We start from the raw sequence: 19,014 nt of genomic DNA, 5'->3' as shown, positions 1-19,014 counted from the left end.
CCTCTCTCCCTTCGGGGACACCCGCTCCCTAGCCCCGGCCCGGCCCTCCCAGCGGCGCAGCACGGAGTCTCGGCGTCCCATGGCGCAACCTACGGCCTCGGCCCAGAAGCTGGTGCGGCCGATCCGCGCCGTGTGCCGCATCCTGCAGATCCCGGAGTCCGACCCCTCCAACCTGCGGCCCTAGAGCGCCCCCGCGGCCCAGGGGGAAAGAGAGAGCGCGCGCGCTGAACCGAGAGAGCGGGAGAACGGGTGTTCGCCCGCCGGCCGGGAGGCCCCGGAGCCGGCCCATGGGGAGCGAGCGCCCGGCGCCGGCCACGACGACCGCCGCCACCCGCGCTGCGCCCGGCCCGTGAAGCCCAGGTAAACGCCGAAGAGGGGCGCCAAGGGCGCGCCTTCTGGGGAGACTCGTAGAGATTTCTGAGAGTCGAGCCCGTGTCGCCGCACACGGGGAGTGGGTTCCCCGTGCCCCTCTAGACTGGGCCACACCTCTGAAAGTTAGGGTGCACGCGGGGGCTGGACTGTGTCAGAGCGGTGACCCCAGAAAACTGCGCCGTCTGCCACGGCTTTCTTGCTTCCCTCCTCCGGCTTTTGCCTGCCTCCTCCCGGCTTCGCAGGGCCGGCCAAGGGGTCCGTACGGTGAGAGCACGGCCGCCCCGGTGCCACCTGTCATCTTGTCCCTTTCACGCACGTTCAATTTTCCCTCCCTTGGCTCTCTCCGGGGCCCGACCTGCTTTCTCCGCCCCCCCCCCCCCCCCCCCCCCCCGCCCGGCCAGACTGCAGCCACCAGTGGTGGCTGGTGGCCCTGGCACTGCCCAGCCGGGGCAGCTTGGCCCATCCCAGCGGAAGCCCCTCAATCCCCCTCTCCTGAGCTGGCTCCCTCCTTCCTTGGGAGGGGCTGTGCAGACCCCAGCCCACCAGTTGCCCTGGGTCCCTGCCTCAGAAGCCAAAAACTGCAGAGCGCTAAGAAGAGGCAGATTCCGGGCCACCCAGGTGCAGGGAGAGAGCAGCCGGCAACCCTGGCCAGCAGCCCTCCCCAGGGGCTCCAGCCTCCCCAGCCTGTACTTCTGGTTCCTACAGGGCTGGAGTGTGGGGGTGGGCAAGGGGCACCCCCAGAACCACAGATCGCAGCATGGGAAGAGTCCTCTGCCAATTCCCAAGCCCTGTTTTACACAAGGGGACACAGAGGTCCAGAGGAGTGGCGTTACTCACCCAAGGTCACCCAGCCTTCTTGCTTCCTGGTGCCATGCTCTTCCATGGAGCTCAGCTTTGGGTTCCTGCTGTCTTTCCTTCCCCGTGGCTCGAGATTGGGCTCCTGGCTTAGCGAGGCTAGGGCATATCATCCTAGAAATGGCAGCCCCTGCTGAGGGGATCTGGCCCAGGTGGGCTAAGTCCGAGGAATGTGAGGGTCAGAGTAACCTCCCCACACCAGAGCATCTCACCCAGGAGGGATCCTTTGGGCCACCTGTGGGTAGGCAGCATGGTGCCCACCTTTGGGCTGGCCCTTGCCTTACTGGTTGGAGCTGCCTTGGAACTGCCAGGATGGTGCCCACTCTGTGCAGGGTTGTGGGGTTTTAGGGGTACGTGCTCAAGAGCTCAGGCATTGGTGGTTATGCTCCAGGAACCCCTCTGGGAGAGCCCCATGAGGGCAGGAGAGTGATGGAGAGTACGCCTAGCTTCCTGAAGGACACCACAGCCTGGGAGAAGACAGCCCCTGAGAATGGCGTCGTGGGACAGGAGCCAAGCACCCCGCCACAAGAAGGCCTGCACCATGGGGCACTGTGCCTGGGAGAGTCTGTGCCATTCTGGAGGGGTGTCCTGAGCACTCCAGACTCCTGGCTTACTCCCGGTTTCCCCCAGGGCCCCAAGAACACACTCCCTCTGGTAGAGGGTGAGGGCCCCCGGAATGGGGAGAGGAAGGCCAGCTGGCTGGACAGCAAGGAGGGGCTGTGCTGGAAGGAAGCGATGCTTGCCCATCCACTGGCATTCTGCAGGCCAGCGTGCCCACCTCGCTACAGACCCTTGATTCCTGAGCACGGTGGTAGCCATCCCAAGAGTGATCCCATGGCCTTCCAGCCCTTGCACTGCCCCTTCCTTCTGGAGACCAAGATCCTGGAGCGAGCTCCCTTCTGGGTGCCCACCTGCTTGCCACCCTGCCTAGTGTCCAGCCTGCCCCCAGAGCATCCGTATGACTGGCCCCTGGCCCCCCACCCCTGGATGTACACAGGGGCACAGCCCAAAGGGCCCTCTGCCTTCAGCTTAAGCAGCAAGGTGAGTGCTGGAGCCGAGTGGGTACCCAGGATGCAGGCCATGCAAAGTAGCTCAGTGGCCCTCAAGCTGCCCTCCCAGGGCAGCACCACTCTGCCCTTCCATTCTGATGAAAAGTTGAGGCAGCACCCAGGTAGGGGCCTGGACAAATGGCGCCTGTCTGCTCAGAGCTGTCCTAGGCTCCAAAGTGAACCCCAAGCGATTCCTCTCCTAAGCAGCTCCATCTCACAGGGACCCTCTGCCCTCAGGCCGTTCCAGGGATTGACTCACCCATTATCCCCAGGACAAGGCTCTGGGAACTGGGGCCTCATCTCGGAGTGGGGATGTGCAGGCAGCCCCATGGCCTGAGTGTAGGGGATCTCCCCCACCAGTGGTTCCCATCCCCAGGGAGATTTAAAGATATTTAAAACCCAATATGGTACGGGGCATCAAATGATCAGAACAGCCTGGAGGCCCTTTGGCTGTGCCAGGCTTTAACTCCTTAGTAGCTGGATTGAGGGAGATGTGAGAAGTCCTGGAGGAGGAGCTGGGAATAGTCAGAGCAGTGGGAGGAGGCACTCAGGGGACCCAGATTGGTGCCATTTATTGACCAGCATGTGAGTCCTTCAGTATTTTCACAACCCGTGAGGCCACACAGGGGCAAGCCTGCCAGAGTCCGTGCTGCCCATCCTTTGATGCACTGGGAACCAAAGCCACTGCTAGCTTAAACCCTGTCTCCTCCTTTTAGGGCTTTTACCACAAGGATCCAAGCCATCTCAGGCTGGCAAAGGAGCCACTGGCGAATGCAGAGCCTGGGTTGTTGGGCTTAGCCACCGGTGGGCATCTTGCAAGAGCTGTGGAGGTGGAACCTTCTTCACTCCACCAGAGGGACGGAGAGACGGGAGCTAGCAGGCACCAGAGTCTTTGCCCGCGTTTCCTGGGGCATCCAGACACTGTGGCTCAGTCTCCCTGGACCGCTCGTTCCCCAAGCCTGGTTCATACTCTTGGCAACATCTGGGCTGTACCAGGAAGTGGGAGCCTTGGGTACCAGCTGGGACCACCAGCCTCATCCAGGTGCCCCTCTCCCAGTCCCCCTACCACCCAGGTGGGCTGCTGCTCCTCTCACCCACCACCCAGAGACAGGGGCCATGGCCCTTGTGGGGAGTGCCAGGGGGGCCTGGAGGGGGGCACCAGTGGGGCAATTGAGTCCAGCGAGGAAGTGAACAAGCCGCCTGGTGGCATGGCCTGCCCTCCCAGCCACCATACCAAGCTGAAGAAGACGTGGCTCACACGACACTCTGAGCAGTTCGGGTGCCCAGACGACTGCCCTGGGGATGAAGAGAGCCCTACTGTCCAGCTCCGGGCCCTCAAGAGGGCAGGCAGCCCTGACGTCCAGGGAGCAGTGGGTGGCCCAGCCCCCAAGCGCCCACCCGACCCCTTCCCAGGCAGCGTGGGGCAGGGGGCCAGAGGGCGGCAGCAGGTGCCAGACTCATCCATAGGGAACAAGGCGGAGGCCGAGCAGCATGATGACCAGAGAGGTAAGGGGTTAGGCGGGGGGCTCAGGGGCCCTACTTGCAGGGCAGCAGCCAGGGTTGGGGCTTTGATGAGTGGGTCACACCCAGTTGTCAGGTTTCCCACCTGGATCCTGATGGCTCTCTGGGAGCTCCTCAGCAAGTGGCTTCTCTCTCCATTTGTGTAATGCCATGGTTAAGAGCACAGGCTCTGGAGTCAGATTGCCTGTTTCCTGATTTGGCTGATTGGTAGCTGTGTGACCTTGGGCAAGTTCCTTCACCTCTCTGGGCTTCGGTTTCATCATCTGTGAAATGGGGATAAAGATGACACCTGCCTCATAAAGACTGATGCAAAGATTAAATTAGATAAAGGGGTTTGGAGAATTCCTGGCACTCAGTAAGCACTTGATCAACGTTAGCTGTTATGATTATTTGTGCCATGATTCCCTGTTTGGGGAATCCCTCTCCTGCCTCTCCTAAAGGACCTCTTGGGAATGGCTGCTCTCTTGGCCAGCTGGATCCTGGAACCTCAGTTTGGACTCTCCCAGTGTTAGGGCTTTGGGCACATCCTGGTCCCCTCTGCCATGCTGTGCCCTTCATGGAGGGTTCCGGCACTGCCAGTCTCAGCCTCGGTTCTTCAGGATTCCTCAGTTTCTCAGCCTTCTGGACTGCTGGGCCTGGATAAGGATGCTTGATGGCCTCACCCAAGTATTTCTGCACCTGGTGTGGGTCTCTCCACGCCCCACACCCCAGCCCCTAGACCTCTTCCTGGGCAGGGAAGCTGTTGGCCCCTTTGCCTTCTTGAATTACTGCACCTGTGGCCTGTGTTGCAACTCTGCAGCCTTCTCACCTTCCGGCGCCCTCCATCCATGCTGGGATCATCTCCTCACACTGTCACTCAGCCAGGGGTGTCGCTAAGCCCTCGGGGGAGCTATCCAAACTCGGCACTGGCAGGATCTAACAACGGTTGTCCCAACTGTCCCCAAGCCTTGGGCCCGGCACACCTGACCCCTTCTCCTCAGCCTGTCAGTCCCCATCAGGACATTCTCAGGCTCCCTGCTCAGCTGTTTTTTTAAAACCTCCTAGCTGCCTGGTCCACTCTCGGTGGTTCTGAACCTGGCCACATGGGCCAGGGTCAAGGGCTGGGCTGGCTACTCTGTGTGGAGGGGTTAGGATCTCAGGCAGGGAGTGGAGTTTGCAGAAACCCAGAAAGCCCAGACTTCTGACAAGCTCCATTGTCCCTCCAGGACCCCGAGATGGCAGGGCCAGCGTCCAGGACCCAGAGCTTCAGGATATCCCTTGCACCGCTCTCCACACAGGCATCTGTCAGTGCCAAAGCTGTGCCCAGGCCGCTGGAGAGATGGGAAGGCTGGCCTGCTGCTCCCAGCAAGTGTGGAGGTTAGCCCATAGCCCCGGGGTGCCCCCAGCATCCTTCTCTACCGGGCTCCTTTGTCACCTTCTTCTGCCCTGTCTCTAGGTTGCCTCTGGGAGGGGAGCAGCAGCAGGAGGACGACTCGGCAGCCAGCTCCGAGGAGGGCAGAGGGTCTGGCCCTGAGGCCCCGCTCTCCATGGGCCTCGCCAAGCACCTGCTAGGTGGTTTGGGGGACCGGCTGTGCCGCCTGCTGCGGAGGGAGCGGGAGGCCCTGGCCTGGGCTCAGCGGGAAGGTGAGCAGGACCCATTGGGGTGTTCGGGACCCTGAGAGCATCCCATCGCACTGCTGCCATGTGTTTTCACATGGGGCCACGGGACCGGTGGAGGGTAGGGCCTCCTCTTGGCCTTGTTCCCCTTCCTCCCCCACTAATACTGCCATCTCATTTTCCCGCCAGTAGCTCCAGAGAGCTCCTGCCCTGCTTTGTCCTATTCCCGACTATGCTCTTAGTCAACGTGTATTATGCAGTTTCTGGCCTGGGTGAGGAATGTTGGGAAGGTGTAAAACCTGGCCAGCCCCACTCTCTAAGAGCTTTTAGCCTTGTTGGGAAAGTAAGACTGAGTGCCAAGAGTCTGCAAAGCCCTCGGAGGTGGGAGAGCCCCCTGGAAGGCTGTCTGGGGTGGTGCTAATCACTGGTCCTAGGAGACTGGTAGGACTGGTGGAGGGGCAGGGCCACCAAGGGCTCCTGTGGCCCCAGGCTCTTCCTCCTGCTTCCCTTTCACGGCCCCACGAGCGTGGTCTTTGTAAACACACATCTCTGGTCCCGTCACTCCCTGATGTGGGATCATTGGTGGCTCCCTCTGGCCCCAGACAGTTCAGCCCCTTAGCATTTCGTCAGCTGGCCCCCGTCTCCTCCTGGCACTCCTTCACACGCACCCTGGATTCCCGTCACATCATACCACCCATCCTTTCCGGATCATCCAAGCCTGGCCGTACCCTCAGGCCTTGGGACTCGCTGTTCCCTCTGTCTGGAATGGCCTCTCCTCCCTTTCTCCCTGGTGAATGCAACACTTACTCATCCTTTGGGGCTCGCTTGCAGAGCCTCCCCTACCATCTCTGCCCTCCTCCTTCCATCTCATTTTCAGACTCTAGCACCCACCATATAGTACTGATAGGTTTATGAGTCCCTCTCCCCACATAGCAGGTGAGCTCTGAGAGGGGAAGGACCGAGTCCTAATCTGCTCTGAATCCCCAGTACTCAGCACCAGACATGACAAGGGGGGGGTGTTTGTTGAATGAATAAACGAACGTATGCTCGATGACCTGTTGTCTATCTACCAATCAGGGTTGAGTATGAAACCACTTATTAAAAAAAAAAAAAAAAAGAAATCCGCTCCTTTGGGTGAGGGAATGAGTGGCCACCTAAGGGTTCCCTTTTAAAATACCAAGTTCTCTGGAGGAAACTGCACCTGAGTGGTTACCCTACATTTCCATTTCTGATAGCAGTTAGTGCTTGGGAGGGAGGGAAGTAGAAGAGGGAATGTGTCAGAAGTGGTTAGCTTAGTAATTCAGAACCAGGGGAGAAATCCCTGGGGTGTGGCTGGGGCTGCGGCTGCAATGGGAGAAGCTCAGGGCTCCACTGTCCCTGGAAAGAGTTTGCCGGAAGGGGGTGGCGCTGCGGCGTGGTTCTTGAAAGGGGCTGCTGAGTAAGTAGGTGTTGATCTGTCAGGGAGCCTGTCTCCCTGCCTTGGGTAGCCCCTCACTGGAAACTGCTCCCTGCTTCTCCCCATCCCTGCCTGGAGCACCACATGAGACCCTCAAAAGAGCTGGCCTGCTTGAGCCCTCTGACCTCATTCTCTCCCACGTTCAGCAGGCCAGGGGCCAGCCGCCCCGGAGGACAATCCAGGTGTCCCCCGCTGCTGCAGTCATTGCCAACATGGACTCTTCAACACCCACTGGAGATGCCCCCACTGCAGCCATCGGCTGTGTGTTGCCTGCGGCCGCATGGTGGGCACTAGGAAGACAAGGGAGAAAGCAGGTAGGAAAGGCGCTGTGGGCCCAGGGCTGGGAGGGCAGGGTTGGAGGCTTCCGTGGAGCTGCTGTAAGGTTTGTGGCCATTTTTTGGCTGCCTATCCCCAAGAAAGCCTCCCACCACCCCTTGGCCCCAGCCTCAGGCACCACTGTTCAATGCCCCATAGAGGATTTCCCTCTCCCCAAATCAGAGGGCCAAGGCTGTGTCCTTGCCCGCACTTAAAAGAAGTCCAGTGCCTACTTAATGCCTCCCATCTGCTCAGCTTTCACATCTTTAAACCTTACAACACTGTGAAGTCACTGTCATTGCCTCTAAGAGTGTTGCAGCCAGGAATTAGACTCTGGTCTTCTGATTCCAAGTCTTTTTCTTCTCATGATTCTCTGCTTTCTCACCCTTGGCTCAACTCAGCCACCTGAGGGCCTGAAATATCCCAATGTTCCTGTTCCAATAAATGTGGCCAAAAAGAGTTTCAAGGTCAAATAAGTGTCGGAACTCTGTTCTGTGTGACCACCTTGGAATCTTGTGGTACATATCAGCATATTAAGGACTCTGCATTCTTCAAGCAAAGAAATCCATTTCACTGTGTAGCCCACATCACCCAGAAAGCCCATGTTTTATGGATCTTTGAGCTCCCCTGATTTAGAGATCATGTCCTTGAGCTTCTTCCCTGCTGTTAACCTTTTGTTACCTTCCTGACCTGCAGCTTCTCCCACAGGCTCTCAGGAGGCTGGGCACAGTGCCTGCTCGCTGATGCTGACCCAGTTTGTCTCTAGCCAGGGTGAGCTGTCTTGGAGGGGTGGGGAGTGCAGCGGGTGGGGCCCAAGGGAGGCTGGCTTCCTGCCTGGACGTCCCTCTCCCTGATCCCATCCCCTCCTGGTTGGTGAGGCAAAGCTGCACAGGGGCAGCCACCCAGCCTCCACTTACCACCATCTCTCTTCTTCACCCCACAGCTTTCGCAGAGCTAAGCACTGCAATGCACCGGGTCTGGGTCAAGTTTGACATCCGGGGGCACTGCCCTTGCCAAGCTGATGCCCGGGTGTGGGCGCCCGGGAATGGGAGCCAGCAGGTAAGAACCAGGGTAAGAGACAGCGACCAGGAGTACCGGGTGGGCCCCGGGGTGGGGTAGTGTGTTGGCAAATTACTGACTTTGGCAAGGGCCTGGCACTTTTCTATTTATGGGGATGAGGAGGGGCATGGAGGCTGAGTGAAGCCAGGTCACTTCCCCGCCTTCCCTGCAGGGATTAGCATCTGCCCCACCTCCCTCCCCACCCAGCAGAAAGCCTCACTTCTCCCCAGCCCAGAGCTCTGTCCCACTTTGTGCATTTTCTAGCTTAGCACTTGTCACCTCATGCTGCTTGTTGGCATGGCCAACCGATCGCGGGCTCCTTCAGGCAGCGCTCTGGTCCATCTTCTCAGTAGTCCCCACACCTAGCACAGAGCAGGTGTACAATATGCACTTTAAAAAATTTTTATGAAGTTAGTGTTTTTATTGCAAGAGCCACTCATTGAAGAGATATTTTATTGAATGCATTTTATGTGCCAGACGCTGTGCTACATACCTACTGTGGAAAATTTGGAAAAATACAAGTATAGGAGGAAAAAACCCTGACCTTTAATGCCACCATTAACATTTTAACATGTCTGTTCCAGTCATTTTTCCATATATTTATTCATATCTATTTTAGTATACTTTAGGCCTTTTGGTACATAGAATTCCGTAAGCAACTTCTTTCCACCTAACATTATATCATATAACATTTTGCTCTTTGTAAGCATAATTTTAGGACCATACAAGAGTCCATTGTTAATACTTGTGGGTTGAATTGAATTCAGTTGCATTTGCCATTTTTTAAATCTCTGGTTGGGCTGGGGGGTGGTGGATGGGTTTAGCAGAAGCAGCCAACAGAGAAAACTCTCCCAACTCTGCAACTTTCCTGCAACGGGGATTCCAACAGGACCAAGGGCGTCAAAGAGGGTGAGCAGCCCCCGTGCCCCCTCAGACTCTGGAGGAGGGTGGGCGGACGAGAGTTTAAGGCAGGAGGAGAACAGGCAGTGGCAGTTCCCAGGAGAGATTTAGCCATCCCTACTCCCCAGTAAGTTCTATCACTCCCTCAAGTCATTCCAGATAAAACAAAAATCGAAATAGAAATCGAAGACAAGCCTCTAACTCCCTCTGCAACCAGACTCCCTTTTCTGAGCTCCTCTGTTTTAGAGATTCTGGAGCTGCTGTCAGGAGAGGTGTTGGTAGGAGGTGAGTGTATCCAGAGCAGAGTCAGAGAGGGACGAGAGAGTGGATTTGGTCAAGAGATGAGGGAAGAGCACAGCAGTCATTGGAAACTAGAGAGAAAGGCGAGGGACAGAATGGGAAGCCCCTCGCCGTTTCCTTCCCAACAGAGACCCCAGACTCCACAGAGAGTCCGGCCGAGGACCGTGCCGGCCGAGGGCCCCTGCCCTGCCCCTCCCTCTGTGAGCTGCTGGCCTCCACTGCTGTCAAACTCTGCTTGGGGCACGAGCGGATACACATGGCCTTCGCCCCCGTCACCCCGGCTCTGCCCAGCGTGAGCAAGGGCATGGAGGGAGAATGGGGAGCTGGGGGCCCAGGGGCTGGGCCGGCCGGGCCTGCGGGCTTGGGCGCATCCTGAGCCCTCCCGCCCTCCGCCTGTCCCTCCCCACAGGATGACCGCATCACCAACATCTTGGACAGCATCATTGCCCAGGTGGTGGAGCGGAAGATCCAGGAGAAAGCCCTGGGGCCTGGGCTGCGGGCAGGGCCGGGCCTGCGCAAGGGCCTGAGCCTGCCCCTCCCGCCGCCGCCGCGGCCCAGGCCGCCGCTCCCCGGGGCTCTGCTGTGGCTTCGGGAGCCCAGGCCCCAGTGGGGCACCAGCCTCTTCCAGGAGCACTGGAGGCAGGGCCAGGTGAGGCTTGCTCGCCTCTCCCCTCCCTCCTCTTGCCACCTGGCCCACCCCCGAGGTTCCCCCAGCCTTAAGCCCACAGCCCTGGTTGTTTAGAGGGAGTCACAGGGCCTGGGCCCCCATGCTGTCCTGGTTCCCCACACTGACACACCCCAGCCTGGCCATGGTGGCACCCCACCCATTTTCCCTTCTGCCCTCCTCACTTTGCCTGCTCTCCCTCACAGCCTGTGCTGGTGTCAGGGATTCAGAGGATGTTGCAAGGCAACCTTTGGAGGATGGAAGCTCTTGGGGCGCTCGGGGGACAAGTGCAGGCACTGACCCCCCTCAGGCCTCCCCGGCCCACAGGCCTGGACAGCACAGCATTCTGGGAGGGATTCTCCCGGCCTGAGAGTAAGTGTCCTTGGGGTGGGTTTGCTGGGAGCTGGGAGCCTGAGGCCTAGGGTCAGGGTGGCAGTGGACTCCCAGAGTGACCCCGGGCAGGACCCAGGGCAAAAACTGGACTCATTTGTTGCTGCCCCTGGGGCAGGAGCCTCTGGGGCAAGGAATTCCCATCTGGGCCAATGGCCATTCTGTCTCTTCCCCTAGCGCGTCCAAAATCAGATGAAGCCTCTGTCCTCCTGCTGCACAGGGCTCTGGGGGAGGAGGATACCAGCAGGTATGTTACGTGCCAAGGGCCATACCCACCCCCCAGCCCCAGCCTGGCCCCACATCCATTCCTTTCCCTCCTCCCTTGGGCCCTCTCTCCCTGCTGATCCTCGGTGTTCCCATGCTCGCCCTCTGGGAGTTAGCCCAGTTGTGGGGGCACTTTGATGGGGTTTCTGGTGCCTGGGTGGGGCTGCTGGGCATGACCCCCTCCTCCTCTAGACTGGAGAACCTGGCTGCCATCCTGCCACTCCCAGAGTACTGTGCCCACCATGGGAAACTCAACCTGGCTTCCTACCTCCCACCGGGCCCTGCCCTGCATCCACTGGAGCCCCAGCTCTGGGCAGCCTATGGTGAGTGCCAGCCACCAAGCCCACATCACTCCAGTCCCTTCCCCCATACCCTGTCATCTCTGGCCATATATGTGTCTGTGCCAAGGTCCTGGGGCTTCTCTTATTTCATTCCCCAACTGTCCTTTATCCATACAGGTGTGAGTCCACACCATGGACACCTGGGGACCAAGAACCTATCTGTGGAGGTGACTGACCTGGTCAGCATCCTGGTACATGCTGAAGCACCCCAGCCTGCCTGGCACCGGGCACAGAAAGGTGGGTCCTCGGCCAGAGACAAGAGTGGGGACAAACTACAGGTACAAGGTGTGGCTGCCCACCTGGCCCCGCCTGAGCTTCCTTTCTCCCTCAGACTTCCTTTCAGGCCTGGAGGGGGAAGGGCTCTGGTCTCCAGGCAGCCAGGTCTGCACTGTATGGCATGTGTTCCGGGCACAGGACGCCCAGCGCATCCGCCGCTTTCTCCAGATGGTGAGGAGGGAGCCAGGGAGCCCTCCCCTTCCCTGTCTGCAGCCCTTATGCTTCTTGGGGAGGCAGGGAGAGGGCAGGGAGAGGGCGGGGAGGGATGGCTCCTCACCCCAGAAGCTCTTCCTGTCTGCCCAAGTGCCCCCTCTGAATGTGTGCTACCTGAATGCAGACTCGCTCTCCTCCCTGCTCCCCAGCCCACTCCCTCAGGTGAGCTGGGCAGACCTGGCTCACACAGACAGGTACCCAGAAGGCAGCCTGGGAGCCAGAGTTATGTAGTGAGACTCAGAGAAAGAAGTAGGAGAGTCTGACTTTAATGATGAAATGAAAGCAATCCTGTCATTGACTGACCTTCCACCACATGCTGGGCATTGTGTCAGGGGCCTGAGGTACATTATCCTGCTTAATTGTCAAAGCCGCCCCAGTGAGGCAGGTGCTGCTACTTTGCAGTTTTGAAGATGAGAAAACTGAGGCTCAATGGTAGAGCTGGGATCTGAGCCCAGGTCTGTTCTGAGCCCAGGGTCACCACACTGGGCTCCTCCTAGGGTGGGCAGCCTCTCCTTCATGGGCTCTAGGTGGGGGCTGGAAGAAAGGCCAAGGGCAGCGCCATCTGAGGTGCTGTCCTGCAGCTTCCCCTTTCCATTGTCTACACCCTATATGAAGAGACTCCCTGGGGGCGGTGCTCTTTAAGGTGCTGGCAAGGAAGGGGGCCAAGGGTGGGAGCATGATGGGGGAAGGTAGAGGCTGGGCCAGGAGAAGAAGGAAATGGGGGTGGGTAGGTGAGGGTCTGCAGGGGAGGCAACAGGCTCCAGAGGGGCAGGGGAGGTGGGAGATGAATGTTACAGCTAGGGCAGGCCCTGTAGACTTCCAGGGTCCAGCTGAACTCTGATTGTCCTGGAGAAAAGACTTCCACCAAGTGTCCACCCTTCTAAGGTACACACACCCACACACACATGCGCAGATGTCAACATGCTCTCCAACACCACCCTCCCACCCACAGACACACACATTGGTAGGAGCACATTGATGCTGGGACATGCAGAGGGGAGCAGACAGACATACACCTTCACACACAGATGGTCTAGTCCAGCCTGGGTGGGACTGGCCACAGCCTTAGGTGGCCCTGGGAAGTCCTGCGTGGCCCAACCAGGCTGGTTCACAGAGATTGGAGGGGCCCAACGTCACTGGATGGGCCTGGGGAACACTGCTCTGGACCCAGGATAGACTTGAACCTCAGGAGCAAAGGAAGCTTGGCACCTGTCTGGGGTTGCCCAAGGGTCCAACCTGGTTCACCAGCCTCCCCTTCTCCATCCAGTCCAGTCTTATAGCCCCAAGCCCAGGGACAGTGGCTAAGGTCCTAGCTGAAGGGGGTGGATCTGCTGGTGGCCAGTTGGAGCATAATGCTGGCACTCGGCTCTGCAGGTGTGCACTGAGCTCCTCCTTCGCTGGCCTCCACAAGTCCCTGCCTGCTCACGAGGCCCCCCCATACCTGTGCCCGCTCCAAAGGCCTCAGCCTGGACAGGAAAGCCTGTCCACCCACTGAGAAGAGAATTTCTATGTGGCCTTGCCTTTATTGGATCTGAGATCTAAGAAGAATCTGAGGAATGCTTTGGATTGTCTCCCCAGGGACATAGAGCTACCTACTCATCTACAATTTAGTACCCAATTCAGGAAAATTCACAAGGAACCCAGGTTAAGAACTCCTGGCATAGATGAGTTGGGACTATGCAGGGTGTCTTCCTGGGTTTTGGAGAAAGGGGTACCATGGAGAGAGGGAGCAGAAGAGCCAGGGCTGGAGCCACAAAGGCTATTAAAGGTGTCTAGCTCTAGGAAGAGCTGGGATTTAGACACCTCCCATCCAAGCCCTAAAATCCTCATCCTTTCCTCTAAGCTCTTTCCAGCCAAATCTCTATTCTGCCAACCTGAGCTGCTCCAGTCCCTCACCACCTCGGCCCCTTTCTCTTCCACCCCTATGTCCTCTCCTGCCTGTCCTTCAAGACTTGAGCCACTTCAGCTCTTTCCTGCACCCTAGTCCCTGGGAAGGCCATGCTCCCTGGCCTTCTGCTCTTCCTATCCTGCCCCCCTGCTCATGCACGCTTCTCTTCTTCTCTTCTTCTAGGTGGGCCCGGCTGGGGCAGGCACCCTGGAGCCTGGCATCCCAGGCAGCTGCTACCTGGATGCAGGGCTACGGCGGCGCCTGCGGGAGGAGTGGGGCGTGAGCTGCTGGACCGTGCTGCAGGCCCCTGGAGAAGCTGTGCTGGTGCCTGCAGGGGCCCCCCACCAGGTGCTTCCCCAGTGGGTCGGGGGCTCTGGAGAGATCAGATGGGAAGCAGCAAGAACAAACACTGCATCTATATAGCATCCCTGGGCCCCGTGATATCCTTCTTCCTCTCGGTACCCCAAGAGTCAGGGAGGACAGGAAGACATGTCCCCGACTTAGAGAAAAGACAGAGAAGCTCAGTGTCTTCTTGAAGTCATCAGTCAAACTAAGATTCCACTGAGACAGCTGAGTCTGGTCCCAGTCTCCTCAGTGTGCCGACGGGGGCGTGCTCCTTGTCCTCAGATGCCTCCTCTGCCGGTGCCCTCTCTGACATCTAACTGGCCTAGTTTGGGCCAAGCCCTCTGGGGCACTTGGTGCTGTGGTTATCAGGATCTGTGATCCTGAGCCTCTCCTGACCCTCATGCCCATGTCCTCCCTGGCACAGGTGCAGGGCCTGGTAAGCACAGTCAGTGTCACGCAGCGCTTCCTGTCCCCCGAGACCTCTGCCCTTTCTGCTCAGCTCTGCCACCAAGGACCCAATCTGCCCCCTGACCACTGCCTGCTCTATGCCCAGGTGAGTGCAGCACTGGCCAGGATGCTGAGAGTGCCAAGTCCCCCGCGACCTGTTGTCACAGGGCACAGCTCTGTGCAAAGGAGTCAGTCAGCCTGGGCCGAGGAACGGCATTCTTCTTGAGCAGAGAGAGTTCAGATACACTGCCTCTTGTACCCCACGGTGGTGTATCTGAAAACTCCTTGTCCTCTCTCTTTCTCCTAGATGGACTGGGCTGTGTTCCAAGCAGTGAAGGCGGCTGTGGGAACATTACAAGAGGCGAAATAGGGGTTTCCCAGGTGACAGGGAGGTAGGGTTAGGGGTCAGGTAGACCAGATCCTCAGCCTAGGCACAGCATCAGCAGGGAGAGATGTTGGGTGATTGGGGACTTTTGGTCAACCTCACAAGTACCACTCTGAGGGTACCCCGTTTCATGCCCTTACCCCAGGCACTAAAGCCAGCAACCACATGCCACCAAAGCTCACAAATGCCATTCACCTGCTCTGCCCTTCTCATGGTATTGGGCCCACATTGGGGGTGATTGGCTCCCTCCAACCCCACCATCACCCCCCAGCCCAGGAGAAACTCAGCCCTTCCTTGGGGGAACTTGGGAATCACTCTGGCTTAAGTAACACCTCCTTCCTCTGCATCATCACCTACTGCTCCCAATCCCAGAACTCTGCCTGCAGCATCCACATCCTCTGGGCTCCCAGGCAGCCCTTTGCACAGCAGACATTGCTCGCCAAGGAACCACCAAAATTCAGCCTCTTGCCACAAGAGCTGTGAAGCAGCGGGAAGGGACAGTATCAGGGAACTGCCCAGCCTTGGCCGGAGGAAACGTCTGGGGCCATGCCATCCTGCCCGTGCTCCCCCTCCCTCCTCCCCCCTCCTCCCTCCTCGTTCTTTCCATTAAAGTCTGTTGTTCAGTGAATGCTGCCAGTGCACGCTGCTAACGCAGGCCACGTGGTAAGGGGAGGGAGGGGAGCCATGGAGATCTGCTCTGGAGCAGGAACAAGTGAAGTGGGGTAGGCAGTACTGGGGTGACAGGGACCTCAAACCCTCCTGCCTGCTCTTCTTCCTGGGGCCTGGATCCCTGGCACCCACTGAGGACAAGATGGAGCCTTTGGCCCAAAGATGGCTCTTGGTAGCAATAGAAGGCAAAGCAGAGCCCTGGAGCACAACAGCGTCGGCCAGCGGAGATCCTGGTGCCACCACACTCCCACCAACTCCAGGTCTGCCGTGTAGTCTGACTTGGAGACAGGCGTGTGGCCCAGGAGAGCCCTTGCCCAGCCCTTCTGCCTTGGTGCCCTAGACCACAGGCCCAGCTGCCCCAGGACTGAGACTCCCAGCTGAAACAGCTGACTGCCTGTCCCCCCACCTGTCCCCCATGGCCCTGCTGGTGTTACTCTCCCCTGCCACCCCTTCCCTCATATATCTCAAAATGTTCCCACTGTTGTTATACCTAATTGTTTCTGTGGTGGTTCAGGGAATTTTTTTTATTATTAAATAAAATTTTTTATTATAAGTGTAATATACTTTCAGAAAATTTGAAAATAAGAAATAGTCACCTGTAAACCTATCTCCAGCATGTCCAACATGGTCACTGTTAGCATTTTGGGTGTAGTTCCTTCTGGTATTTTCCCCAAGGATCTGTTTTACACATGGTTGAATTGGGGTGTTTTCCTTTTGGTTTCTTTCTTTTAACATTGTAATCGTTTTCTTTGTTGCTACCTAAGCTTCTTATAGTCCATTAAGAGGCTTTGCCACCATTTATATAACAAGCCCATATATATATATATATATATATATATATATATATATATATATATATACAAGCCCATGTATATATATATACACACACACACATACATATTTTTAATTTAGGTTTCTTCATTGTTTGGCAAGTTAGGTTAATTTAATTTTTTTCATGGGATTAAAGAGACAAAGACAAAATAAAGAAAAAAGTAGGGAACGCCTACACTTTGCCAGGCACTGTACTCTTTTGATTTAAATATTATCTCATTTAATCCTTGGTCAATATTTTGAAGTAGATATTATTTATTTCCATGTTAAAGAAAAGGAAACAGGCAGGCTGGGGTTAAGTAAATTACCCCAGAACATGCAGCAATTTAGGGGCAGAACTGGGATTTGAACCAAACCTTCTGACTCATGATACCTCGTTTACATGTTAGTCTCGGCTCTTACTGCAGTTTGAAGATGAGCTCGCCCTCCTCTCTGTCCTTCCAACATTATGCACCTTCCATCTGATCTTCTTCCAGGTAGCACTGAATGACCCCTTCCTACTTATCCTCCACCCTGTTTGGTCATGTCCTGAAGTCACCTCAGAATCCAAGAAGATGTTCTCTGAATTTTTCCCATTCGGGATGGGGCCCGCTGAGTCACTGGGCCTCTTTCCTCACACAGACCTCCCACCCCCCCTTTTCATGGCGGTCACAGCACCCTTGAGGGCATAACTGGTCTGCTTCTTGGAGACAGCAGACGGATCAGTGTTCATTTGTTCTGGAACCGACCTGGGAATGAAGCCAGTCCAGGTGGGGACTGTCCCCGAGCCTCAGCCTGTGGGCACTCGGTGGCACTGTCCCTCATGGAGGCTCGGCTGGCTCAACCCAGGTCCAGACTGCCCTTTGGGCCTCTGCTTATCACAGGCCTCTCTTCACTGTCCACCTTCTGTTTCCAGGCCCCCTTGGTTACCCAAATACCACAGGCATACAACCTTCAAAGCTGGCAGGGAGCTCAGAGGATGTAGATCCAATACCTTCTTTTTCTTCTTATAAAGTAAATTTTTTGAGGCTTTTTATTTTGAAATAATTTTAGATTTACATTAGAGTTGCTGAGATGACATAAAGTTCCTGGTTACCCTTCACCCAGCTTCCCCTAAAGTTAACATCTTACATAACCATGACGCACTGGACAAAAGACGTTAACACGGATACAACATTATTAACTGAGCAAGAGAGTTTCTTGGGATTTCACCAGTTTTCCCACTAACGTCCTTTTCCTACTCCAGGATCCAACGGTGCCTTCTTTTTGCAGCTGGGCTAGAGGGTACAAGTCATTTCTCCAAGGTCACTCAGCAAGCTAGGGGCAGAGGCCAGCCGGAAGGCAGCTGTCCTAGACAGGATGGCCTGGGAGCTCAGCTTGCGGTGCTCCTCCCCTTCCCCTGTGGCTAAGGGACAGGAAGGCGCGGGCCTTGGTAGGCGGCTCAGCCTCGCCCCGCCCCTTCCGCTAGCCGAGGTAGCCTGCCACAGGCCTTTGCGCATGCGCGCCCCCATGCACGTGTCTGTGCGCATGCCTCGGAATGGCTGGCTTGAACTGCTGGCTGCTCCTGTATGGCCAGGCCGACCAGTTCAGGCCATTCTTAACTGTTCCTGCGGCCACCCACACCAGGCAGTTTCCTTCTTCCTGGGAAAGGAGGCCACAGAGCAAACTTTGATGGAGGCCTTTCTTTGTCTCTGGTTTTGCAGGCTCATCCTCACTGGCTGGGTGTCTCTCAGAGACCAGCTGCCTCGGTGTCCGGGTCTTCCTAACCCCCAGCCCCACCCCCAGCGTTCCCCGTTCTCTGCCTCAGTGTCTCCCTTGTCTCAGTCTGACTGTGTGCGCTCTTCCTCCCAGCGCCTGGACAAAAGTCTATTTCATTGTCTCCCTCCAAGGGCTGGGTACAGCTCCTCAACAGGCCTCCCACTTGTGCAGCTCTTCACGGTTCACAAGGGGCTTCTGCGCGTTCCCTTGCCTCACGTACTCCTCACTACAGGAGTAATTAGGCCCTCTGGAGAGAAGAGGAACGCTTTTCCGGGGCGGCGATAATGTGGGGAGCCGCCATTTGTTGCCGTCCTCGCTCCTCCTCCAGGCGGTTAGGCCGTCTGGTATTTATCTCAGGCTGCTCCTGAGGCTTCAGGTCCTTGCCCAGACATGACCTCATTCTCGCTCAGATCATCCCTGGGAGGCAGGACAGCGCCTGGGAGCAACGCTGTCCCTACTTTACAGATGGGAAAACTGAGAGAGAGACACAGCAAATTCGATGACAAGTTGCTCTGCAGTCTTGGGGTCCTGAATCTCAGCTCTGTAAAGTCAGGAGTCTGGTTGGTGAGGATCTTGGATAGGGTTGAGGCTACAGCATTCACCAAATAGCCGGCAGCCTAACACAGGGCCCTGTCTCCTGGGAACTTGCAGTCAGTGTAGGATGTGGGAAGGGCCTCAGGAGGCAGACAGGTGTGGATGGAGTTCCTGAGAGTAAAGTCTAGTCCTTTGGTAGCCCTTGAGGCACATTTCATGAGTTTGGGTCTTAGTTTGGTAGCACAAGGGCCCAGCCTGGTGACCGTACCTCTTTCTGCCTGACGCTCCACAGTCCACAGAGCTCCTCCCATGATATCTCATCTCACCTCCCCATAACCCTGTGAAGCGGCTATGACCTTACTCTACAGAGGAGGAAACAGAGGCCCGTAACAAGCGAGGACGCAGAACAAGCTAGCAAGCAGTGGCCCAGCCTTCTAGCTTCAAGGCCAGTGCTTTGTCCTCTCCACCACAGCCACTCTCACCAAAAAAACAGGAGGGACACAAAGCCAGCAGGAGGGAAAATAGAAAAGGGGGGGCCCTACACTGGGCCGGGCACCTAGACTTTGCTTGCTTCCCAGTTTCATTCCAGCTGGCCCTGCCTTCCTGT

At 57.0% G+C, this 19,014-nt stretch overlaps 1 protein-coding gene across 8 annotated transcripts; it reads left to right on the top strand.

Moving 5' to 3' along the window:
- Positions 1-230: 230 nt before the first annotated feature.
- HR (HR lysine demethylase and nuclear receptor corepressor) lies at positions 231-15,843 on the top strand. 8 transcript variants are annotated; one of them, XM_037813358.1, is made up of 19 exons: positions 231-360; positions 1,619-2,268; positions 2,993-3,782; positions 5,075-5,153; positions 5,233-5,420; positions 6,996-7,163; positions 7,861-7,935; positions 8,108-8,235; positions 9,051-9,132; positions 9,552-9,715; positions 9,833-10,072; positions 10,294-10,459; positions 10,655-10,724; positions 10,934-11,064; positions 11,200-11,319; positions 11,414-11,529; positions 13,643-13,807; positions 14,229-14,357; positions 14,559-15,843. In XM_037813358.1, exons 2-19 carry the CDS (start codon positions 1,657-1,659, stop codon positions 14,619-14,621), a joined length of 3,486 nt encoding a protein of 1,161 aa, XP_037669286.1. In that variant the 5' UTR covers positions 231-360; positions 1,619-1,656; the 3' UTR covers positions 14,622-15,843. The 8 variants fall into 8 exon arrangements, with proteins under 8 accessions (XP_037669286.1, XP_037669282.1, XP_037669285.1 ...); XM_037813354.1 differs by having other exon boundaries at positions 5,003-5,153; positions 6,999-7,163; XM_037813357.1 differs by having other exon boundaries at positions 5,003-5,153; positions 7,873-7,935.
- The last annotated feature ends 3,171 nt before the right edge of the window (positions 15,844-19,014 follow it).

The sequence above is a fragment of the Choloepus didactylus genome, chromosome 20 (assembly GCF_015220235.1).
Source record: "Choloepus didactylus isolate mChoDid1 chromosome 20, mChoDid1.pri, whole genome shotgun sequence".
Classification (NCBI taxonomy): Eukaryota; Metazoa; Chordata; class Mammalia; order Pilosa; family Megalonychidae; genus Choloepus; species Choloepus didactylus.
Note: the sequence above shows the minus strand (reverse complement) of the source record. Positions and strands in the feature narration are given on the sequence as shown.